At 37.0% G+C, this 26,317-nt stretch overlaps 1 protein-coding gene across 1 annotated transcript in view; it reads right to left on the bottom strand.

The window, feature by feature from the left end:
• MAK (male germ cell associated kinase) overlaps window positions 1-26,317 on the bottom strand; it is a 57,827-nt gene that overhangs the window by 16,930 nt on the left and 14,580 nt on the right. Inside the window, exons 3-10 of the mRNA XM_055322383.1 lie at window positions 22,567-22,621; window positions 21,728-21,849; window positions 19,121-19,200; window positions 16,001-16,133; window positions 12,540-12,711; window positions 11,408-11,575; window positions 7,250-7,561; window positions 2,386-2,558 (exon numbers count right to left, since the gene is read on the bottom strand). Coding sequence (XP_055178358.1) covers window positions 2,386-2,558; window positions 7,250-7,561; window positions 11,408-11,575; window positions 12,540-12,711; window positions 16,001-16,133; window positions 19,121-19,200; window positions 21,728-21,849; window positions 22,567-22,621 — 1,215 coding nt within the window. The remainder of the gene's footprint in view (window positions 1-2,385; window positions 2,559-7,249; window positions 7,562-11,407; window positions 11,576-12,539; window positions 12,712-16,000; window positions 16,134-19,120; window positions 19,201-21,727; window positions 21,850-22,566; window positions 22,622-26,317) is intronic.

The following is a 26,317-nucleotide window of genomic DNA, read 5'->3' as shown; positions in this document are numbered from 1 at the left end:
CCAACCCACTCTGGGAGAGCCCTAGATGCAGGTGGAACTCTATCGTTATAACAGCCCCACCCATTCTGGCTTCTTTCCCTTTCCCTCAGCCCACTGCAGTCCTACCAACTGCTGAAATCCTACCCATTTTCCAAACTGCTCATTCCAAAAAGACTGCTCTCCTCCTCAAAGTGATCTGCCCATAAACAGAACTCTTGAGCTCCTTACAGCTCCTTCAGTAGCAGAACTTAATACACACTCCGTTCTTGCGTTACACTGACTTGAAGGTTGTATTTCTACTGCTATACATTTGATGAGATGAAGACAGACTACATCTTGTTCAGACCTTTGCTTAACACCATCTAGGTATTTAGCAAATGGTCTACTGAGCACACATACAAGTGTAAACATCTTGCTTTTGTTTGCTAAAAAACAAGACAACCTAATAAGTGAAAGCTTTACCCTTTAGTATTTGGTCTGTTGTATTCTTTACGAAGCAGCCTAGGCTGCCTGAGAAACTGAGCAGAGAATAGCAACGTGCATTCAGTTCACCAAGTACGTGGGCTCCTATTGCTCAAGAAATAGTGTGGAACAGAAGAGAGGAAGAGATCTAGATAGTTTTGAATTAGGCTTCATCTGACTTTAGGCAACCTATTTAGCCAACCTCTCAGTATTCTGTTCTACAGCTATTTTTACTAGTTGTGAAGATTACAAATTAAAACTTAGGTAGGCACTTTAATAGGAGTATATTAATAATTATTATTATTATATGTCTAACTTGTATAAAGTCATTTGAAGATACTAAAAAAGGGGGAGAAGAAATATACATTAAGAATTCATTATCATATAGTTTTCCTAAAGAATTTCAAGAGAAAAGGAATAATTGATATTGAAGAAATTTATCAATTGTTCCCTTGCCAGAATTAAGTATATGGACTACAAACTTAATTTTAACTATAGATTTTGATTCAAAATCTCCAACCTAAAACATATGATTAAATTCAGCTGGAATTAGAATGACATGGGTTTAAAAAAATAGTTTTCAAGTCATCTACATACATAGTACACCAATGCAGATGCAAAGAATTATCTTTTTTTAAAAAAAAGCAAGTATGTAGCTCTTACATATCTTTAAGTTGACATCTAAATTTTTTTTTTATCATGGGTTACATTGTTTTGTTTCTTGTTTCTTAATAGTCAATAGAAAACAGTAAATAATTTACAAGATGAAATATGAAGATTAACTATAATTGGGAGTATTTCATGGTATGACTTGATAAATTAAGTTTTAACTGCTTTATTCCATAAAACAGTGAATCTTCAAAAAATTATGTACAATGTATATTCATGGGTTTTGAAAAAAATCAGTTTCACAGAACTTTCTAGTACATTTAAAAGAATAAGCATCATTAGGCTCTGGTGCTTTGGGGATTCTGAATCCCCATGCTTTCCAACACAGGCTAAGATACTCTCTTTGTAATGGGAGGTTTCCTTTCTCCTAAGAGAAATATGTATAGGACAACAAAGCATTCTTAGCCAGGGGTGGCAATCTTCTGACTTTTCTTGTTTAGCATCTCAAAGGTTGTTGAGCCTTTATGCCACTCCAGATTTGAAAATGCTGAGAGGTGTGACTGGCATAAAGTGGGAGGAAGACTAAGCATGTTTATTCTCAAGTTCATGTACTTAAGGAGGAACTCTGGAACTTGAGGATCTGGAAACCTATTGACTAAGAATTATCCAAGCATAGGTCCTAACAGAATCTTCCATGTACCTTCAGAGACATGTGTGCCCCAAAGTAAATGCCAGATAGCTATTAGATAAAATTCCCTGCCTCCTGCTAATATTTTTCTCCCTCTTCTTCTGTTCCAAAGAGGAAAAAAAGATAATATTTTCTCAAACTTTTGTTCATAAAATTTAATCCACCCTTACTTCAAAGTTAACTGCACTAATGATGACTTATCTTAGAAAAGAGACTGCTGGAGATATTAAAACTTCCAGAAAAAGTTTAGGAAATGATCAAAAACGTGTAGAATACACGCAAACAAATTAGTGAATCTGAACACCATCAGAGGAAACTATCACCTCTGTAGATTGTGCTTTGCTTTTCTTCAAATAGGCATGTGGATTTCAAATGGGAATAATGGTGATCATAATTCAGTAGAATACTAAAAACTTAACAAGAACCCTTCTCCCCACACGCCCACAACACTTAGCCATTAATACTGAGATTCATTACTGTGAGAAGTCAAGATTCTTACTTTCCCAGAAGTACGCGTAGAAATTTGGGGCATGTAGAAGAAAACAATATTAGGCTACTTACTGTCTTTTAACATTCACTTATATCTAATGAATAATATAAAGCTGATGCATGATAAAAATATATTTTCCTAGAATGTGAAATCTTACCGAAATGGAGAATCTTTTTTCCTCTTTTCTTTAAATACACCCATGCTTGGCTTCTTGGAATGGGAGGCTCCAAGATCACAGTCCTCAAACTCTTCCCAGCTATCTCCAGACTTGAACACAGTCTGACCCCAACGTCTCCTAGCACTTTTATGACCCAGTGCGCCATTTGGCTTCTGTGGTGGAAAATCAGTCATCATCATCTGTAATCATTTGCTGAATGCCTTTTATGCCCAAGCTATTCTATTTGATACTAAGAGTACCCATTCTCAAGGAGCCTTCCCTAAAGGTAAGAAAATACATATTGAAAAGTCTTAACAAAAACAGGTAGCACATGCTAAAAATAGGAGTTCAGAGGGAGGAGAGATCTCTGGTTTTGGGTTGGGGTGAGACTTGAATACTTAGGATCAGAATTGACTCCTCACTAATACATAATTTGGAAAACTTTCATGTGTGACTGTCTCTCTTTGGCAAGTGACTTAACTTCTCAAAGCCTTGGTTTCTTCCTCCTCAAATGGAGATGTGCAGTATTTCTCTAATTGGTGTTTCTGAATTTAATAGTAAAATACACTGGAAGTCCTTAGGATAGGGCCTAACACATAACAAGAGTTACTAAGGTTAGGGGGTATGGTTGTTTATTACTATTGTTGTTGTTTCAGAGTTTGAAAGAGGAAATATATACAGTATGACTTTTTAATAGAAGAGTGCCAGGGGCACCTAGGTGGCTCAGTCAGTTAATGTCCGACTCATGATCTCAACTCAGGTCTTGATCTCAGGGTTTTGAGTTTGAGCCCCATGTTGGGCTCCACGTTGCGCTCCACGCTGTGCATGAGCCCACTTGAAAAAAGAAAGAAAGAAAGAAAGAAAAGTGCCAGAGTCTAAAGGCCTTCAGTGTCTGCCTAACGAGCTGCAGCTCTCCTGTGGGTAGTGAAGCACACTGGATATCTTTGAGCTAAGAAGTGGTGAATTAAAGGCAGCCTTCTGGAAGGCCGGACTCTTCACATAGGAGGCCTTTGCAGTTATACTGGCATGCAGTGGCAAGTGCAACAGATTCCTAGTGGCTGGAATGCTCAGGAAAGAACACATTTGCTCTTAACAAGGAATAAAAGGCCTGGACTTTGCATCTACTTGAACAGAGGTCAGAGGAGAGTGTGGTACACATTGCTGGGCACCCACTCAGTACCCATTCTTCCTGTCTTCCTAATAGATTTTGTTCAGTGCAGCAATATGCTTACTTAAAATACCTGAAATCCCAGCCTCCTTCACAGCGATGTGCAGCCATGTGACACGATCTAGCCAATGAATTGTCAGTATAAGTCTACCAGAGGGACTTCCAGGAGGGCTATTTCTAGACTCCCACAGCATGCCAGGGGCTTTCGCTCTTCCCTCTTCTGGAATGCCGAAGCAACACCAAAGGAGCAGCAGCCATCTTGTGGCCACAGGAATGAGAGCTGCCTGCTAAGTGTGGTAGAACAGGAAGCCAGAGGCAATCTGGTTCCTTCTACAGTCTGCACCAGTTCTGGTTTGGCCCACCACTTGACTTCTTGTTATGTGAGAAAATAAGCCATTATTGTTTGAGACTCAGTGGCCAGATTTCTGTCATAAGTCACTGAATGGAATCCTGATGGATGCAGAAAAGGAAAAGTTTCAGCCTGTTTGTTTCAGGATGGTGGCTCTGTTAACAAAAATAAGGAATGAGGAAGACGACCTGGCTTGGACCAGTGTTTAGTTTTGTTTTTTTACAGACAGTGTTTTTTTTGTTTTGGGTTTTATTTATTTTTTAATCATAGTTTCCACGTTCTCCATTTCCAGGATTCTTACAGAACTTAAGCATTAGTTGAAAATTTTTAAAAAAGATTTTTATTTATTTATTCATGAGAGACACACAGAGAGGGAGAGGCAGACACGCAGGCAGAGGGAGAAGCAGGCTCCATGCAGGAAGCCCAGAGCGGGACTCAATCCCAGATCCCGGGATCATGCCCTGAGCCGAAGGCAGAGGCTCAACCACTGAACCACCCAGGCATCCCACAGACAGTGGTTTTATTCAAATTTATCTGGGACAGTTTGGGGGCATGTAAACTGAAAAATCCAAAAGGCAACTGAAAAACTAGGGATTTTGGAAGCAAGGTCAGCAAATACAGCTATGTTTGGGGCAAGAAGATATTTAAAGAATGGATATGCTATTGCTTGGTGCCCATGGCACCTTAGTGATGGCTGATGACAGAGAAATGGTGTTTGCGGGAGAATGAACTCTAGACTGAGGAGAATAAAATGATCTAAGGTCCCAGATAAGCAGAGTTAATCAAAGGTTTCAGCCTCTTATTTTGGTTGAATTATTTTTTTTAGGGTGCTGATGCTGAATGCTGCTGATCAATGTCAGTAATATCAAATAGTCTTATATGTCTCAGAAGACTGGAAAGGGGCAAATATACTTTTTATCAAGATTTTTTGCAAAAATCCACCTTAATATGTTTGGGACAGGATGAGGGCAAAGATTCTAAAATCAGTTTTACAGGTAAAGTTTTTGAGCACTTAGGGAAAAATCTGTGTACGTTGTACAGGCCACCATTTTTTTTTTTTTATAAAAAGCAAACAATGAATACATTTAGTTCATGTGGCCGTTAATAAAGTAGATGACGGGGTGTTTGATGCTTTCAGTGAAGTGACAAAAGGACAACAAAGGTGGATCAGCGCTGTTAGGGACTCTATTTCCCCCCCAAAATTTATATGTTAAAATTTGTTATGTCTCCCACCCTGCAATTTATACCCCAAGTCTAGAGAGCTTGTTCCCTCTCTCTGCCATGTGAGGACAAAGTGAGAAGGCATCAAATTGGCTCACATTCTGATCTTGGACTTCCCAGCATCTAGAGAATAAATTGCTGGCTTAAAGCCACTGAGTCTATAGTACTTTGGTATAGCAGCCCAAGCACTGAAGTACATTGTTCAGTTGTCTGTCCAAGAGTACTGCGGATCAGTGTCCATCTAGGAGTCCTAGTGGCCTGCCCAAGGGCTCATTGCCATTCTGTTCATCATGAAGGTACAGGAGAAAAAGGCAAATGAACAACTACACCAATGCACAGCTGCTGACGTGCTAGGCAGGATCGTTAAACTGACAAGACAGAAATACTTTAGAAATCTGAAAGGTAAAAGTAAAGTCTTGCAGTTTTTGGAATCCTACAGATCAAATGCACAACACGAAAGAAGTAAAGACTATGTGACTTACCAGAAGCACTTGTTATGTGAGAAAACAGACTTAGGAATTTTAGTTGACAGAATGTTCAGTCCCATCTCTGGAACCTATTACCTATCTAAAAGTTTAGGGCTAGGATACTGGGTACTTTAACTTAGTGAATGCATACAAGGCCTTCACATCATACATGGCGCTTAGCAGATACTCAATAAATAATAATTTCTTTTCTTTTCCTCTCAGTATAAGTTAACATTTGATGTGCCTTCCAAGAAAACAAAACAAAACAAACAAACCCCAAAACAAAAATGTAGTCTTTGGCGGCATGAGTGCACATATAGTTTTATAAACCATATAAACCACCGTTTATACTCCCTGCTCGTGGTTTGCCTCTAGCTCTGGCAGCCTCATTCTAAATGGGAAGCAGGATGGTGAGGGGACTCAAGGCTCTTTCCTACACAGGAACCAAGGATTACTCAGTCACATGAGATAATGTCACGTGTGGAGCACTCAAGGGAACTGGGGATGTTCTTCCTAGAGAAAAGGACAGGTAATATAAGGGCTATTTTCAAATATCTGAATGGCTGCCTTTCTCAAAGAGTGACCAACTTTTATTAAAAGCTACAGAAAATCAGTATTTAGCTCAGTATAAGGAAGAATTTCAGTATAGTCAGAAATGTCCCAAAGAGGGGGTCCTGGGTGGTGCAACTGGTTAAGCATCCAACTTTCAGTGTCGGCTTAGGTCATGATCTCAGGGTCATGCGATCAAGCCCCACGTTGGGCTCCCTGCCCAGTGGGGGGCCTCCTTTCCCTTTGTCACTTGTCCTGCTTGTGCTCTCTCAAATAAATAAATAAAATCTCTCTCTATATATATATAAAGAAATGCCCCTAGATGATACAGACTCCTAGATGTAATGTGGACAATTATTCATTCATTTGTTCAACAGATAAAGTGAGAATTCAACCACATGCCAGATAACATTCTCACTTCAGGGCCTGGACTGATAAAGAAAACAATACCCCTGACCTTATAGAGCCTACATCCTACAGGAAGAACCAGATAATAAACAATACATATAAGAACCAGGTAATTAATAGTATGTTAGAATATGATTAGTGCTATTGGGAGCAGGGCTTGCTCTTATCGGGATGGCAGGAATGGATAAGGAATTAGTATTCTTTGAGATCTCTCAGTCCTAAAATGCTCATGACGTAGATGCATTTGGGTGTAAACATCTTGAGGAGACGGCTGATACAGCTCCTGAAGAACCCCCTGAACTGAACAAAAGAAGTACGAAGAGCAAGTCTTATACTCTGCCTAATACCAATTCTGTTCATGTTCTTTAGTATTTAAAAATAGTATAACATTACTGTTAAAATCTGTAGGATTTAGGATCAGCTCTTTGGAGTCCCAGGTTCTATTAAATTCTCTGAGTTCTTTTGTGTCTAAGTAATATTCAAGTCTATAGCATACAAACTTTATCACATTCATTTTGGCTGTTCTTTTATAAGTCATATTAGAATTTTAGGTTATCTCATGCTAAGCTCCTGCCAGAGGAAGCAGGGCCCTTAACATAAATAATCTTTTACATCTTCTCCAACATTTTTAGGAATGCCTAGAAAATAAAATCCTAACTGAACCAAACTGTTGCATCTACGGTGTCATTATGGGCTACTTACGGTTGGCATGGTTTTGACGATACTTGGAAATAGTGTTTGTGGCCGTTTCTGTTGACTCGGCTGCTTTGGCGCTGGCTGGACGCTCATGTTCTGTGGTGGCTGGATGGACTGCAGTGGCTGGTGGCTGTTTTTGGGTTGGGGCTGTCTGACAGTCTGATCATTTATGTCCGGCAGAGGCTTAGATTCTAGATCAACTAAAGATGGCTTTGATTCTAGTGGCTGCACCTGCTTATTTAAAGATTGTTTCAATTCTGGATGATGTGAGGAAGGGCCTAATACTTGACCAACTTGAAAATATTGGTGTTTCAGTGCCTACAAAAGCATGGAAATAAGAAATGGAAACAGTTTCATTTTAATTCATTACAAAGAAATTACTGACTAGAAGCGGGCTTGGCATATAGCATTAGCCTAAATAAGCTTCAAAGACTTGAAAAACATAACCTTATGTAGGTTTTCCCCTTATGCGGTACCTTCAAAAAGATAACCAGGAAATAATGATTTAGGAAATAAATTTAATTTAAATAACAAAGTACAACACAGTAGGAAGAATGTAAAACTCAAGTATAACATCTAGGCAAAGCAACTATTGTATTTAAAAATTCTGTATGAAAACAAAATCTAGCTTATAAACATTGGCTAAATTTGATGTGATTAATTCAAACTAAAATGCTAGATATCGATCATGGTTTAGAATCCATCTAAAGGCATTAGGAAATGAGTTAAGAAAACCTTTTATACAGGGGCACCTGGGTGGCTTAGTGAGTTAGGCGTCTGCCTTTGGCTCAGGTCATGGTCCAGGGTCCTGGGATTGAGCCCTACATTGGGCTCCATGTTCAGTAGGGAGACTGCTTCACCCTCTCCCTCTGCCCCCCACACCCCACCCCGACTTGTGCTCTCTTGAGTGCTCTCTCTCTCAAATGAATAAACAAAAATCTTTAAAAAAAAAAACCTATGTATTAGTTCATTTTAAACAATTAACTGTAACATTATAGAAAATTCAGGGCTACTCTTAGCCTAAGGATAGCTACATACCTACTAGCAATAAAAAAATAAATTCTAAAACAGGAGATTACAAATGCAGATGTGTTAGAGCTTATTATAGCAATATACCAGCAAAGAGAAGATATTTATGGGAAGAAAATATAAAAATAATTTAAAAATGATCACTGAGTTTTAACTAGATCAACCAGTTGCTGCTACTTGCATGGAAGTTGGGGTAGAGGAGGGGGGACAGCCCCTGATGACTGTCTGGTGACATCGTCTACAGTAGTGGTTCTCAAGTGGGATCGATCTGTCCCCTCTGGAGACATTTTTTTATTGTTACAATGTGGGGGTGGGAGGTGTTGCTGCTAGGGATGCTGCTAAACATCCTACAATAACAGGATGGCCCTCACAACAAAGAATGACCTGATCTGAATGTCACGAGTGCTAAGGTTGATGAAAATTGGTCTAGAGAATGTCTGACAATGTCTGTGCAGCTCAGCTGTGGATATGATCCCCTTACCATAATCCTATGTCTGGATTAAGGAGGAAAGCTCCCAGTTCTGCTGTTCGTGTTTGTGTGTATGGGGCTGGGGGAGGGGGATGAAGGGAGGGCACCTGAAGGCAGGCAAGCCCTATTATCCTGCATGTTCTGCCCTAAGGTGGTACTCACCTCTGTGTGAGCACAGTCTTGATCCACAGTTAACTTCCCAGGTCTCCAAGGGCAGTTTTTGGAGGGACAGAGTAGCTCTGGATCCTATAACTTTCCCTCTCCCTAACTAGGTCTCCTGCTTCCACTAAAAAGCAGGGCTATGAAATAGTGGACATGAAAGAGGTTCAGGGCAGGGAGGTCTATTTCAGCAGAGGAAGGAAGAGTTTTTATTCTGAGACGTCCCTACCACAACCGATGTCTGTGTTAATTATGCTGACATTGCTAAGTGGAGCTCCACAAATACAGGCAATTTAAATACATCCGTACCTGACTCACAGAAAGCACTCAGATTCTTAATTAAGTCATATTAATTAGTATGTCAATACTCCTAAATTTAAAATGTACTATACTTTGTAGCTAGAACCTTTATAAATGTGGTTCGCAATTTCAAGGCTTTATCTGTAACAATTTTTCCTCTTTGAGATATCAGCTGCTGTCCTCCAAGATGAGGTGAGTCTTTAAGAAAGAATTTATTTTTTTCCTGTTTATTCAGGGAATATTTTTTCATTGCATAGAATAAGGATGTATGGAAAGGTCTCAAGAAGAAATTACAATAACCCCAGAGCCAACACCAGGAGAAAACTACTGCTCACATTTTGATGCTTTTGCTTTTTAGTACTTCTAGACATGTAATATATATACATATATATTTTTTAATAAAATCATAGGGGTAATATTCTGGCCTACTTTTAAATGTAGCACTTGAGCTTGAGAATTCTCGAGAATGGTTGTTTTAAAAATTCCATTTTTAATTGGGGCAAAGTAGTCTATATTAAGGATGTATATTCTTTAAATGTTCATGCCTCCAATGGGAAGTTTTTAAGCTTTGAACATCTATGAGTATAAATCCTTATCCAACTTTCTGATTGTTTTCAATGCTCTTGGTATACTACATTCCAAAACTATTTTCCATTACTTAGGTAAACAGCCTTTCAGCTGTTTCCTTTTGGTGATGGTGATGTGTTTTTTTTTTTTAATTTTGCATTTTACCATAATGAACAAAGGCTGCATATTAAAAAACAATATTTTTGGTAACTTTTATTTCTTTTTCTGTGATTTTTCTTAATATCTCATGCCCACTTTTCTTTTTTAGGTAAGAGTTAAAGACTTGTATTATATTTTTATTACAAAAGTTAGCAAATTCTTAGAAACATTAGAAAATACACTGTCACGTTTGTTAAAAAAAATTATTGCTGTTTGTCTTCCAACCTTAAGATTTTATAAGAGAAAGATTTTAATTTTTATGTGAATGAACTGATGGTCACCAGAGCAGGGTGTGTGTGGGGGGGAAATAGGGGAAACAGGTGATGGAGACTGAGAAGGGCACTTATCATGATGAAAAAAAAAATCATGAGTTTTTCCTTTGTAGTCTCTTCTGTTACTTTTACACTCATCTATTTCTTGGCTTGCAATTAAATACTTACCTATACTTTCTTTAGTTCTTAATAGTTTAGTTCAGCCTTCTTATTACTTAAACCTTCTGTGATTTACTTGAAAAGTATGGTAAGAAATAACCTAAATTTACATTTTCCTGATAATTAGCTAATTGTGCCAGTGACAGTCCCCCCCCCAACAGCCCCCCCCCCCCATTCACCTGCTGCTGACTTACAGCTTCTGCAAATTGGAGCTGTAGATTCTTAGGCTAGTACCATCACTGTTGCAATCCTGTCACTTTAAGATTATTGTAATATTTGATAGGGCAAGCTGTCTGCCCCAACCACTGTCCTCTACTGACCCTATTCTTGTTCAGACCTGTCTTGACAATTCTTTCACCCATTTGTTCTTTCACTTCACCTTCAGAAAACACTTCTCAAGTTAAAGTTTTAAAAAACCAAATAATTTTTTGGTGATTTTAATGCTGAATTTGTATTAGATAACTATAAGAATACAAGAAAGCTTATTGTGACTTTTTCAATCTAAGCCCTTTGCAAAGACAACCATAGCACTTTGAAACTATGAGACTAGAGTTTCTGGAGAGCTCTAAGGGCTGGTCACGAAGGAGCCAGGCGAGGGTGCCACCTACTGTCCTCAGTCCTATGGAGACTTGATACTGTTGTGTAGAGTGAACAAGAATTCCCCTCTAAACCATAGGAGAGCTTAGAAAGTCTCCTATGTTGCACAACTGAAGAGATGCCTTTTTACTACCAGGGACAAATTTCTTCCTTATTAGCCATCATATGCCTGCAATTTTATCATTAGAAACATTAATTCCTTTCAGCCTTACCCCATTTGAACCACAAGACACAGAAAATCACTGGAGTGGCTGTATTCTCAGTTCTCCCAGGGATGTTATAGATTAGAGATTCATTCATTACACATTGGATGCCTCACACTTTCAGGCTTACTTACAGATTGGTAAAACCCTGGTTGAGAACAGATTTGCTTTGTAAACAAAAGTATTCCTGGTATTACAAAAATTTCAAAAGAAAAAAAGGAAAACACTGTATCAGGAGGATTTATCTTACCTGGCTTGCTGTTGGCCGCTTCTTTGGATCCCAATTCAACATTTCAGTCATAAGTTGAATAGCTTCATTACTGGCATTGGGAATAAGAGTTTTTAAGTTCATAGGAACACACTGCGGAAAACGGAAGTTCATAGAGGATGCAAGCTGGTACCCTTCTGGCCAGTCACTCTGTTTAAGGAATATATAAGTGGTGGGACAGGAGAGCAAAAAGAAAATAGTTTTTAGTAATTAATTTTAAAACATAGTAATAATATAAAAACCACTGGTGTTGAAAATTTTAATGCTGATTCGTATAAACAGAGAATAAAATACCAGACCACATATATAATTCAGTGCTACAAATAGTATATAAAGAATATTGAACTGAGAGTTAGGAAAATGTTAGAAAGCACTTTTATAAATTCCAAAATATTCTTGTCTGGTTTTTGGATCTTGAAGACAATACTCAGGTGACTTTGAGTAAACAGGCACAAGTGGTATACAAAGCAGCTGATAATTACAAAGACCCTCATTATATTATACATTGCATCCAGTGTTTAAAACTCCACATAGTTAGGAAGTAACAAATTACATAAAGCTTTAATAACTATGTTTACTTGTCTGGTTTTAAGTCCAAGGCACATACTAACATAATTAGGATGTAATTATATATACTATTGAGTACGTATCAGAAAGTAAGGTCTGGATGAATGCAGTAGTTAATTGAAAAGTACTCAGTTCAAGAAATCAAGTATCTATGACAGAGGTATATAAAAGGAAACAAGGAAAGGTCAAGAGGAAATGGTCCAGGACACTTGGGATTCAAAAGTTGATGCCAGTGAAGATTCACAGAGCAAGTGGGAAAGAGTCTAAGCCAGGATGTCTACATAATCATCAGCTGGTCATCAACCCAAAGTTAAATATATAGAATTCTAAATATAGAGAATATATCTGTAAGTTCTTAATTAAAGGCAAGAACCCTTTTTTTCTTCAGTTTTATGGGGATTCTTGGCTTCTGATCCCACCCAATTTTTAAAAAAGGATAAGAAAAATAACCATTAAAGCATAAGCCTATTTGAAAATAAAAATATCAGATAACTAGGTAAAAGTTATAAATAATCGAAAGTTATAACTTAAGGACAAGAGTACTCACTTTTTTGGGAGTCCCTAAAACTTGACAAATCTTAAAGATTTCATCAACCTCACTTGTCCCTGGGAAAAGTGGTCTTAATGTATATAGTTCAGCCATTATACTCCCAACAGCCCATACATCAATGGGAGAGCTATAAACTGAAGATCTTAATAAAACTTCAGGGGCACGATACCTATGAAAATAGAAAACAAAACAGGCCATTTTGATTATAGTTGGAAGGATGGAGTGGCAGTAGGGTTTGGGCATGTATTTCAATCAAGGAACCAGTATTAAGTGTCTTCTATGTGTCTGGTATTTGTACAACGTGTTGGGGTTCAGTTGGACATAACACATTTTCCCTGACCACAGACAGTTGGTGGAGCTGGAGACAAATATAAATGAAATGTCCAAGTGGCCTAAGATAGGAACTCAAATGAATAAATATGGAAATAAGTACTATAAGACAGAGTTGGGGGAGAGCTCTGAATGGAAGATATATTCTGAATGAGAACAGTTGTATTAATTTTACAAAGCATTATATTCATGATATATTTATATGAAGGATAGAAAACAAAAGATTAACAAAGAAGATCCCTAAGCAGTGGGGTTTTCTTATTATTATTATTCATCAGTTTGAAAGTGCTGATTCCTTCAGTGGACTATGTTCCCCCAACTGACTGTATCTTTAATGGAGAAAAATATACTATTAGAGCAAAGGTACCTGGTGGAAAATATTCTCAATTCTAACTTTTTTTTCACATTTAAATGTATAGATTTTTCAGCCCAAATATTTGTCTTTTTGCTTCTATTCTGAGTACCTTTCTTTGACAGATTTATTGAGATGTAATTTGAATAAAATTCAACTTATCTATTTAAAAGTGTATGACTCCAGGGCTTTAAGTGGAGTGTGTAATGGAGTGTGTAATGCATTGTCACAATCAATTTTGAGCATTTTCACTGCCCCAAAGGAAACCTCACACCTCCCCATTACCCCTGTATCCCCAGCACTGGTCAACATTCTGTCTCTATAGATTTGCCTATTGTTTGTACTTCATACCAGTGAACAATACACCATCCAGTCCTTGTGGACTGCCTTCTTTCCTTCAACATGTTTTCAAAATTCATCCATCCATATTGTAGCATGTATCATACTTCATTCTTTTTACTGCTGAATACTGTCTTGCTGTATGGCTCTAGCACATACTATTTCTCCATTCATCAGTGGACGGGCATTTGGGTTGTTTCCAGTTTGGGGCTGTTCTAAGTAATGTTGTTCTGAACATTCATATGTAAATTTTTGTGTGGATGTGTGTTTTCCTTTTTCTGGGGTATATAGATCAAGGTGTGGAATTGCTGGATCCCATGGTAACTATATGTTTAACCACTGAGGAACTGATATTTTGCACCATTTTACATTCACAACAATGACGTATGATGGATACAGTTTCTCCGTGGATTTGTCAATAGTCATTACTATGTTTTGATATTTTTACTAGATGAAATTGTTTTGAATGTCTTGCCAAGTTTAGATGGTGAAAACAAGTCTTCTCAATTTCATTCCATTTCAGTATAGAATCTAAATTTACCCAGTTGAAAATACTCAATGGAACTGTGCTTCCCCTCAAAAGCTACACAGTATTCCCCTTCTCTGTTAGTGCTGACACCATCCTTCCAGTTACTCAAGGAACAAAACAAAACAAAACCCCCTAGAATCTTATTTTATACCCTACATCTGATTCATCAGGAAATCATGGTTGCTCTACTTTAAAAATAGCACATCCATGGCCAGCAGATCCAAGTCACTGTCATTTCCTGCCAGAATTACTGTAGCAGCCTCCTACCTGGTCTCCCTGCTTCTTTCCTTGCTCTTCTGAAAATCTATTTTTAATATAGCCGGGAGAGTGATACTTATAAGACACGTCAGATCACATGGCACCTCTTCTCAGCATCCTCCAGGGGGCTCCCCAGTTCACTCAGATTAACAAACCACCACAGTGCTACTATGATCCACGAAGACCTCTAAGATCTTGCTCTCCATCAGTTCTCCACCCCATTTCCTAATACAGCCCTCCTTACTCATTCTGCTCTTTGCTGAATTCACATGTGGCTTTCCTGTTTCAAGGCCTCTACACTCAGCATTTTCTCTGCCTGAAAACTTCTTCCCTTGGCATCTCCTTCTCAGGGAGACCCTCTATTTAAAATAACAACAGGCCTTTTCCTGGCCCTTTCCATATTTTATTCTTCTCCATAATAATAATCTATCACCACCTGATATACAATATTCTTGTTTTTATTGAAATGTAATACACATACAGAAAAATGCACATATTAGTAAGGAACACCTTGATTAATTTTCACATAGAGAATATACCCATTGACCCAGCACCAAGATCAAGAAACTGGGTGTTATCAGCATTCCAGGTGGCTCCCCTCCTGCAGTCATGCAATCACTACTCAAGGAACTGCTACCCTGACTTCTACCAGCATAGATTAGTTTTCTCTATTTTTGCACTTTGTATAAATGGAATCATACCTTATGTACTTTTTTTTTCCTGTTTGGCCTCTTGTATGTAGTTGTAGACTTTTGTTCTGATTGTTGTAAAGCATCCCACTGGGTGAATATATTATGCTGCATGTATTGGACATTTGGGTAGTTGCAGTTTGGGACTATTACATGTCTTTTTTTTTTTTTTTTAAAGATTTTGTGTATTTATTCATGAGAGACACAGAGAGAGAGGCAGAGACACAGGCAGAGGGAGAAGCAGGCTCCACGCAGGGAGCCCGATGCAGGACTTGATCACAGCACTCCGGGATCACGCACCCTGAGCCAAGGGCAGACACTTGACCACTGAGCCACCCAGGTGTCCCATGAGACTATTACATGTCTTTTGATAAACATCTGTATGTCTTTCTGTTGGTAACTATGTTTTTAACTGGTTTATTTGTATACTGGATGTCAGGTCAGTGGCCTGAGACAGAGTGTTTTTCTGTTTCGTTCATCTCACTGTTCCCCATTCCTGAAATAGTACCTAGCACATAGTATGTTCCACAAATGTTTGTTGAATGAATGAGTGAATGAATGAAATCTCTTTTCTTTCAGAATAGTCATGACCCAATCCTCTCTCTACAGAAAGCAAAATTCAGTTCTATAGTTTTGTTTTTTTTTTTAATTTTTGAAAAAGATTTTATTTGAAAGACAAAGATAGTAAGAAATAGTAAGAGAGAGCATGAACAGGGAGAAGGAGAAGCAGACTCCCTGCTTCTCCCTGAGCAGGAAGTCTGATGTGGGGCTCAATCCCAGGATCCTGAGATCACAACCTGAGCCCAAGGCAGAACCTTAACCAACTGAGCCACCCACATGCCCCTAGATTTTGTTTTAAATACTCAATATGGATCCTCTAGAAAGCTACGTAATGATCCACACTGTAAAATTTCAGCATAGACCTACCTATATCTCTAGGGAGTTGTATAAAACTACTCACCATCTGGTAGATACATAATCAGTATATGGTGGCTGTGATCTTAATTCTCTTGCAAGTCCAAAATCAGCAATTTTCACAAGTTCTGGCCCCATACAAAGCAAGTTCTCTGGTTTCATATCCCTATGAAAAAAACCTTGGTAACAGAGAGGAAGAACAATAATTGATCATTATGTTTGAATATATTTGACTTGTAAACAAAATATAACTGAGACTCTGTTGTAATTAAGAATGTGAACTTAGGAGAAAAAAAGAAACCATATTTATTGTCTAAAAAGTGATGGACGTGGGACTCTGCTTTCAAAATAATTTGGTTAGAAAGTTCACACAGTATAAGAAGTCATTTAAAATACCCATTTAACACATATTTATATTTGTGAATCCAGTAAGTTCAAGCAATGGACTAGATATTGCCACTTTATGATTATCTCCATTCATTTGCACAACAGCTTTGAGGAGGTATTATGGTCACTATTGTGTAGTAAAGGAGGAGGTAGAGGCCCAGAGAGGAGGAGGCTAATTAAAGCCTGAGGAAAGCTGCATAATCAAGCTTATGTCACTTCTTTGAAAAATCTATTAAAAATGAGGGACGCCTGGGTGGGTCAGCGGTTTAGCGTCTGCCTTTGACCTGGGACGTGATTCTGGACTCCCGGGATCGAGTCCCATATTGGATCCCTGCATAGAACCTGCTTCTCCTTAAAAAAAAAAAAAAAAAGAACCTGCTTATCCCTCTGCCTGTGTCTCTGCCTCTCTCTCTGTGTGTGTCTCTCATGAATAAATAAGTTAAATCTTAAAAAAAATAAACAAAAATGGAACTCCATGCATTTTAGCCAATTCTTTGACTTACCATTAGTTACAATTATTTTATTTAACAGCTTTCATTTACAAATATTTGTAATTATTTTATTTAACAGCTCAGTTTTCCCCCGGTAGCAGCTTTATGGTTACTTATCAACTCAATATGTAAAATAAGTGGTTACTGAAGCTAAAAGACAGATCAATGAAAATGAGCCAGAAAACTCAGGAAGATGAAAGCCTTTATACATTTCTAAGGGAGATCTATAGCACCCTGGCTGTACACAGATGGGCTGTATTCTAATGACCTTGCGATTGGGAGAATCAAGAAGTGGCCTGGTCATCCATTGTAGGTGATCGTTGTGAGGGGGTTTTCATGTAGCTTTCAGCTTAAATTTTTTAAGTCAAAGTTTAAACTAAGCTTTTTGCTTCCTTCTAAGCCAGTGTGGGCTCTATGTTCGTGACATCTATAGCAGTTCTGTACTCAGTTTATCTGGCACTTCTTACTCAAAATAGTTGTTGATATCTATTTTACGAACTTTCAAGGGAAATACACTGCACTTTCATAACATGAAGACAGGGATAGGAGCACATGTGGTGATGAGTAAAGCGACATAATCCATAAAATCATAGAGAATAAAACCAGCATATTTGTACAGTTGAGGTTTTCCCCATTCTCACTACTATATATTGGTAACTTGGTACTATTTTAACTGAAATATTAATCTTGTTTTTTTGACAGCTACTATTTAAAAAATACTTACTCGAAGCATTACATCTGAGATGCTTATCCACTATAGCAAGAATAATGTAGCTTTTGTAAAAATGTCTATTGTCCTTGGAGTCTAGTGTCCCAAATCTCTGTGTCATCAGTTGTATAATCAACTGTACATTCATTATTCATGTTATTTACTTTTAGCAGCAATTTTTTTAAGTTTTTTTTAAATTTTTTTATTTATGATAGTTACAGAGAGAGAGAGAGAGAGAGAGAGAGGCAGAGACACAGGCAGAGGGAGAAGCAGGCTCCATGCACTGGGAGCCCGATGTGGGATTCGATCCCGGGTCTCCAGGATCGTGCCCTGGGCCAAAGGCAGGCGCCAAACCACTGCGCCACCCAGGGATCCCTTAGCAGCAATTTTTAACCCCAAGCTAAATTTTTCCTTCAATCACTTATGCTCTGAATTTGCTAGTAGTTCATATATATCCAAGGAATCTAAGTCAGTTTTATTACTATCCTTAAAAATATCAATAAATCACAAAGCTATTTCCAAAAATCAAATAAGTCATAATGCTTTTGATTTTTCCACACCACACTTTTTCTACTGGCATAAGTTAATGCAGGCAAATATACCATACTGGCCAGTATTTAAAAACAGTTTGAAGATTGGAAATCCATTATCAACAAATAAGATAGCATATATCCTTTGTTTCCAAATAATTAACAAGTGACTGGCTTTTAGTAATGGATTGCAGTATATTATCACAGGCTTTCGACTTTTAAAGGACAAAAAAAGTGGGATTCGGGAATGTTCTGACAATGCTTACATGGAATAAACAATAAATAGAATTTTTGGAAAATAAATTATTTCCTGTAGCAGTTAAAGGGGAAAAAAGAAAATATAAAATATGAGATAAAACAGGAAAGGACGCTAATGATGGTGATTTTCTAATGCTTTTGGTCATAACACAGCAATGGTCTAGCACAACCTCTTTCAATTTAATATCTAAACATCTAGTGATTCTAAACAAACGTTTGATAAAAATTTTCATAATAAGCATGTTAACTTTCTGGACTAATTGGTTAGATAAACATAAAAAGCTATAAATGAAGATCACATAAATAAGAAATATATAAAAATAGGAACAATCACTTTATTTAATTTTACTCGAAGAACAGAAACAACCAAATGTAAATACTAAGAAAACTATAAAATACCATAGCACTGGTGCTTTAAACTATTTAAATGTTAACAAGTGGTCATGTGATCAAAGCATTCCAATCTTTTCTTAGGGCATTTTTGTTTGCTTTTTTTCATTTCCTTGGTAAAACTGGAGATGAGGTTGTAGGGACGGGTTTATGCTGAGAGTAAATTATCAAATTTACAAATTTACAAATTCTGCTACAGAGGAAGATAGTTGTAGATTACAGCAATTCTATTTTATATAGAATTATAGAAATTCTAACTTTTTAAGATAAAAATGTCAGTGTGTATAGCCATATACTGAAAATTTGTAGTTATTCAATATAACATTATTTAACAGCTTAAAATTCCTGGGCATGACCTTGACAGTAACATAAAGATGGAGGGAGATGAAATTTAAACCTACCGTGTTTATGGATAAATGCCAGCCCTTGCAATATTTGATACATAATATTTCTGATGACTGACTCAGGGAACAGCTTGTTTCTGTAAAGACATGAACAAATAAACCTTCATGTGATTCTATTAACCAACCCACCAAAACAAGAAGGCAAATGTTCCTCCTCCCCTGGAGCCCCTGTTGGCTTCAAGAGAGTGGTTAAAGGTGTGATTTATAGCTTTATAGTTGTTACAGGTTATACATCTAAAACGTGACAATTAGAATTTTTGTTTGTTTTGATGTTTGGTAAAAACTCTCAAATCCAATAATGAATGTACTACACAGATATTCAACAGCTGAATTTTAAACTGTCCCGAGAGGAGCAAAGTAAATTGGAAAACTGATAACCAACAGATAAGTCAAGTGTGCAAATCTGTATTATGTAGGCTTTAAGATTTTAGGGGCATAACTGCTTCAGTTCTATATTGTCTACTGGTACCATCCACTGGAAATACAGTAAGAGTCACAAATGAGAAACCCTTACGTATTTAAATTTTTTCTAGTAGCCAAATTAACAAAGCAGATAAAACAGGTGAAACTAATTTTAATATATTTTACTTAATATATACCAGATATTTCAACATGTGATCAAAAATATACAATATAAAAATTAATATATATCATTTAAGATTGCCTTAATCACCTGATTATGATTTTTTAGTATTCTAATCTAGTTCTAATGCATTTATATGCATAGCTTTTATATTAGGTATCAATGTTCATAATTACAATTTTGATTCCTGTTTTTTATCCACTCATGGGCATTTTCATAATCTTTATAATTATGACTTTTAATGGCTACAAAATAATCCCATCAATATTACACACTTCAATTACCAATCTATTCTCCCATTGATAGTTATTTCTTTTAAGTAGTAGAGATAAGTGAAGCATGGTATAGTCATTTAACAGAACATATTAACTGTAGTTAACTGTTAAGGTTATATATCAGCATAACAAAATGATTGTAAGTGAATCAATTAAATAAAAAAATGATCACCGGGATCCCTGGGTGGCGCAGCGGTTTGGTGACTGCCTTTGGCCCGGGGTGCGATCCTGGAGACCCGGGATCGAGTCCCGCATCGGGCTCCCAGTGCATGGAGACTGCTTCTCCCTCTGCCTGTGTCTCTGCCTCTCTCTCTCTCTCTCTGTGACTATCATAAATAAATAAATTAATTTAAAAAATTTTTAAAAAAATGATCACCAATAAAATTGCAATTATGTAAAAAACCAGCATACCTGTATCCCAGGGGCTAGAAAAAACTCTAGAAAAATAAACACTGATTTGAGGCACAGATATTTTCCTTACTTTTATTTTAACTGCTATGAATGTCGTAATGATACCAGCCTATGGAACCTAACAGGCATTTACTAAGTATTTTTTTTGAAAGAAGGAAAAATATGACAAAAGAAAAATTCACTCACCATCCCTAAGGATTACCTCGAGTGTGTTTATGTGTATGTATGAAAGGAATATAGAGAGAGCAGTCATCATTCCACTGGGAAATATATTTCTAAAGTATCTTAGCATCTTTTGTTGAACAAACCTGGCTTTAAAAGCAGGTAAAATGGACAGTAGTCTCCCACGTGTGACCGACAGCTACCACCGAAATACTAATGTCCCCAAATTCATGGCAGATGACTAAAGCTCTCCCGCTTTAGAGATTCTGTTCATGGGTTTAAAAATGAAAAGGAGAATTTGTTTGGCACTGGTAGTAACATTGTTTTATCATTCACTTAAACATTCATTTTTTTTAAAAGGATTTTATTTATTTTTTCATGAGAGACACAGAGAGAGGGGCAGAGATATAGGCAGAGGGAGAAGCAGGACTCGATCCCAGGACCCAGGGATCACAATCTGAGCAGAAGGCAGACACTTCAACCACTGAGCCACTCAGGTATCCCCCACTTAAACATTCGAATAAATGAACTTATTAGATCCCTTCATGAAACTGCCTCATTCCTTCCTCCCTCCTTTCATTAACCTTCACAAAATGCTTGTGAGAGCAATAAAAGTAATCTCAATTTTGTCCACGGCCAGCTTTATTAGTATTAAAAGTATAGAAAGATTTTTTTTTTTTTTTTACATTTCCAAATTAATTTTTATTTGTGTTCAATTTACCAACATACAGAATAACACCCAGTGCTCATCCCGTCAAGTGTACCCTCAGTATAGAAAGATTTTGAGGACACTTGGGTGGCTCAGCCATTTAGGTGTCTGAGTCTTGATCTCAGCTCAGGTCTTGATCTCAGGGTCGTTAAGTTCAAGCCCCATGTTGGGCTCCATGCTGGGTGTGGAGCCTTCTTAAAAAACAAATAAGCCACACAATAAGCCAAAATATAGATAGATTTTGTTTCAGAAAGTATAGATAGATAGTGTGTATGTTTACATCAGAAAAATGGTGACTATGTCAAGGCTGGTTCTTCAAGGTTATAAAGGTAACAGCTAATTAATTTAGATCCTCCTCTTGGAGTGATAAATCTGTACACTGTAAAGTGTGACATATGAAGGGATTCAACAAACTCATAGAGGAGATAACAGAGAAAACATCATTTTATAAAATAAAGACATACCTGTCTTTCATTAATTGATAGAGGTTTTCTTTCATATATTCAAATATAAAATAGAGATGGTCATTTTCTCGGATAACTTCTTTTAGTTTAATCACATTGGCATGATTGAGTTTCTTCAGAGACTGTGTGTAACACAGCAAATAAGCATTAGAATTCTTAAAGTTATAGAAGTTGTCAAAATCTTATCAATCTCTATGATAATTACCTTACGTTATCTTCCATTACTTCTGAATTCATGAAGTTTTAATGTTTTTATATAATATCTTATATAAAATTTGAAGTTTTTATATAATATTTTACATGACTAAGAACATCTTAGAACACCAATCTAAAGTAAGTGGTAATTGTTTTAAGTAACGAATGAGGTACAAAAATAAACCAAGTCAATAATACCTACCAAACATTTCAATCTGTCACATTTTTTTCTCAGTCTATTCAATAGGCCTAAAGTTTTTTCTGACTTAACAATGTGAAATTCCATACATAAAAGTTTACCCAAGTCATAGAGCATAAAATAGAAAGAAATGGTATGTATTAATTAAAAGTTGTCTTTCCTTTGATGACATGAATGAAAATGCTCTTTTAAAAGTGAGAGTATATGTTCAAATATGAGGGTATAGTGTTTTTTTTCTGTCCTTTACTGACATTCAGGTAACAAATGAGAAATTACTTTACTTAGGAAGATAAAGAAAAAAAAAAAAAACAAAAGAAATAACAGTTATTTTTGGACTGCTTCCCACAAAGAACAGAACAATCCCTTTAGCTACCGTCCTCAGAAACGAGACAGGGTAGGGCAGAGGGAAGGCCTCTTTGGGTTCTTTTCATCAGCAGGATTTTACCTTAACTTCTCTCAAATTCATACATTCATCCCAAGAATAGAACTTTCTCTTCATTCTGAAATCAAACAAGAAAACTTCAGTGCACAGAAACAGAGGATTTGAAACACAAATTACGCTGTTGGCTTTCCTACTCTACTATTCACTTCGGGCAAGCTGTGATCTCTCTCTCCCTCCTCCTTAAAGGAAGTCACCTCCCTTCTCTGTATCTCAAGGCTGTTTGGGACTGGTTCGCAATGATGTTATATCTGAAGTTCTGCTTTAAACACAATGGTGAAAGGATTACTATTAACCATCCTTTCTGGGTGTGGTCTCATATATCCCTGATCAGTTAAATTGTAAGAGGCCCTTCTAAAAGGGCCCCTTCCAAATTTCCACTTTCTAGAACAGGTAAATATGAAACACTAAGGTGAAGGGGGGAAGAAAATCACAAATTTTGGTAGCAAATTTAGTGAAATAATTTGATATGACAACTTCTGTATCATTGCTTCCACTTTAAATGAGAAGTCCATTAAGTAAAGTGATTCAGGTCAATAAAAATTCAGAAGAAATAAAACTGTAGAAATAGCTTTCTTTTAAAAAAATTTTTTTCTTGATTTTTATTATTGAAGTATAGTTGACATAGAATGTTACATTAGTTTCAGATATCTAACATAGTGATTCAACAATTATGTACATTGTGAAATGCTCACCATGCTAAGTATAGTCACCGGTCACCACATGACATTATTACAGTATTGTTAACTATATTACCTTTGCTGTAACTTTTCCTCTCTGTAACTTTTTTATTTTATAACTACAATTTTATACCTCTTAATCCCTTTCTATTTCTCTCATCTACTCCTTCAACTTGCAACAACTAGTTTGTTCTCTAATTTTAGGAGCATGTTTTTTTATTTTTTTTAAATTTTCTTTTAGATTCCACATATACATGAAAACATACTTCCTTTTTTTAAGGTTTTATTTTATTTTTTAAGATTTTATTTATTTATTCATAGACACAGAGAGAGAGAGGCAGAGACACAGGCAGAGGGAGAAGCAGGCTCCATGCAGGGAGCCCGATGTGGGACTCGATCCCGGGTCTCCAGGATCACACCCTAGGCTGCAAGCGGCGCCAAACCACTGCGCCACCAGGGCTGCCCTGAAAACATATTTCATGTATTTGTTCCTCTCTGACTTACTTTACTTAGCATCATAGTACTCTCTAGGCCCATCCATGTTCTAATAAATGGTAAGATTTCATTCTTTTTTATAGCTGAGTAATATTCCATTGTGTATATATACATCTTCTTCATCCTTTTTAAGTTTTTATTTATATTAAGTTAGTTAAGGGGGATCCCTGGGTGGTGCAGCAGTTTGGCGCCTGCCTTTGGCCCAGGGCGTGATTCTGGAGACCCAGGATTGAATCCCACGTCGGGCTCCCGGTGCATGGAGCCTGCTTCTCCTCTCCCTCTGCCTGTGTCTCTGCCTCTCTCTCTCTCTGTGTGTGTGACTATCATAAATAAATAAAAATTTTAAAAAAAGTTAGTTAACATATAGTGTCATATTAGTTTCAGTTGTGCAGTATAGTGGTTCAACACATCCATACAACACCAAGTGCTCATCACAACAAGTGCCCTCCCCATCACCTATTTCACACACACCCCACCTCCGCCCTGGTCACCATCAGTTTGTTCTTTATAGTTAAGAGTTTTCAGGTTTGCCCCCACCTCTCTTTTTTCCTCCCTCTGCTTGTTTTGTTTCTTAAATTCTACATATGAGTAAAATCACATGTGGTATTTATCTTTCTCTGACTGCCTTATTTCACTTAGCATAATACTCTCTAGCTCCATCCATGTCATTCCAAATAGCAAGATTTCATTCTTTTTGATGGCTGAGTAATATTCATATACACACATACACACATCTATGTATATATATACACGCCAGATCTTCTTTATCCATTCATTTATCAATGGATACTTGAGTTGTTTTCATATCTTGGTTATTGTAAATAATGCTGCAGTAAACAGGGATGCATATATCTTGTCAGATTAGGGGGGTTTAGGGGGGTAAATACCCAGTAATGGAATACCTAGATCAAGGGAATTCTATTTTTAATTTTTTGAGGAACCTCCATACTATTTTCCACAATGATTGTACCAGTTTACATTCCTACCAACAATGTACAAGGGTTCCATTTTCTCCACATCCTTACCAACACTTGCTCTTTCTTATCTTTTTGATTTTAGTCATTCTGACAAATGTGAGGTGATATCTCATTGTATATTTGATTTGAATTTTCCTGATGATTAGTGACACTAAGCAACTTTTCATGTGGCAATTGGTCATCTGTATTTTTTCTTTGGAAAAATGTCTATGCAGGTCCTCATCTACTTTTTAATTGGATTATTTGGTTTTTTGGTATTGAGTTGTATAAGTTCTTTATATATTTTATTTTATTTTATTTAAAGATTTTTATTTATTTATTCATGAGAGACACACAGAGAGAGGCAGAGACACAGGCAGAGGGAGAAGCAGGTTCCATGCATGGAGCCTGATGTGGGACTTGATCCCAGGTCTCCAGGATCATGCCTTGGGCTGAAGGCAGCGCTAGCTAAACCACCACTAAGCCACCTGGGCTGCCCAAGTTCTTTATATATTTTAGATGTTAATCTCTCATCAAATATATTATTTGCAAATATCTTCTCCCATTTAGAAGGTTGCTTTCTTGAATTTTGTTCTTTGTTTTCCCTCCTCTATCTCTCAATGTTACCATTAGAGATAAATATACCAAAAGTAATAAAAGTAACAAAATAATTCCAGCATATATGCCACAGATAAAGGTTGTACTTTTTGTGAGATATTTAGTCACCATGCAAAATGAGAGACAAAAAAGATTTATGTTCTAAGAGATGTTTCTTTGAGTAGAAATTATAAGGATTTGTAATTTGGATTATGAAAATAAGGACTCTAGGGGCACCTGGGTGGCTCAGTCAGTTAAGCATCTGATTCATGATTTCAGCTCAGTTCATGATCTCAGGGTCCTGGGATCAAACACTGCCTCAGGCTGCATGCTCAGTGGGAGTCTGCTTGAGGTTCTCTCCATCTCTTTCTGCCGCTCCTCTCACTCACGTGCACACTCTCTCAAATGAGTAAATATATCTTAAAAATAAATAAAGCCCCTACATGCCCTACTGTTTTCATTTAGCAGTGTAATCACCTAATTGAGATGTTCTAGAAGATTCTCAGGAAGCTAAAAGTGATCTTTATTGATTAAATTCCTATAGAAATTATTCAGAGCCCCAACAAGAGTATAATACACAAGGGTAAGGAAATGAGTAAAGGAATGGTGGCACAAAGAATTGGCAGCATGCCATGGTAGTTAAGAATGTGGGCTGCTGAACTGCCCTGCTCGATTCAGTGACTGAATCTAGTGACTCACTGATTGTGTGACCTTGCACAGGTTACCCATTGACCATTCTGTATCTCTAATTCCATACTTACAAAGTAGAAACTACTGCGTATGAAAAGCCTCTTGCAAACTGCCTAGAGTTCAGCGCTCAGTAAATACTGGATGTTCTTGTTTTTACCAGTATCTATGATCAGCTACAATAAGACATGAAGAGTATCACTGCTATTATTTCTAAAATATCCTTAGTGAATCAGGATTTCATTTATACTTATTAAGGTGCTAGAAATTTATGAAGGTTGAAGAAATTGATGGTTTACGGACTACTTCACATGCTATACATTTATAAATATCTCACTAAAA

Source organism: Nyctereutes procyonoides, unplaced genomic scaffold (assembly GCF_905146905.1).
Source record: "Nyctereutes procyonoides isolate TBG_1078 unplaced genomic scaffold, NYPRO_anot_genome, whole genome shotgun sequence".
NCBI classification, from domain to species: domain Eukaryota; kingdom Metazoa; phylum Chordata; class Mammalia; order Carnivora; family Canidae; genus Nyctereutes; species Nyctereutes procyonoides.
The sequence above is the reverse complement of the archived record's forward strand: the minus strand, read 5'-3'. Positions and strand labels throughout refer to the sequence as shown.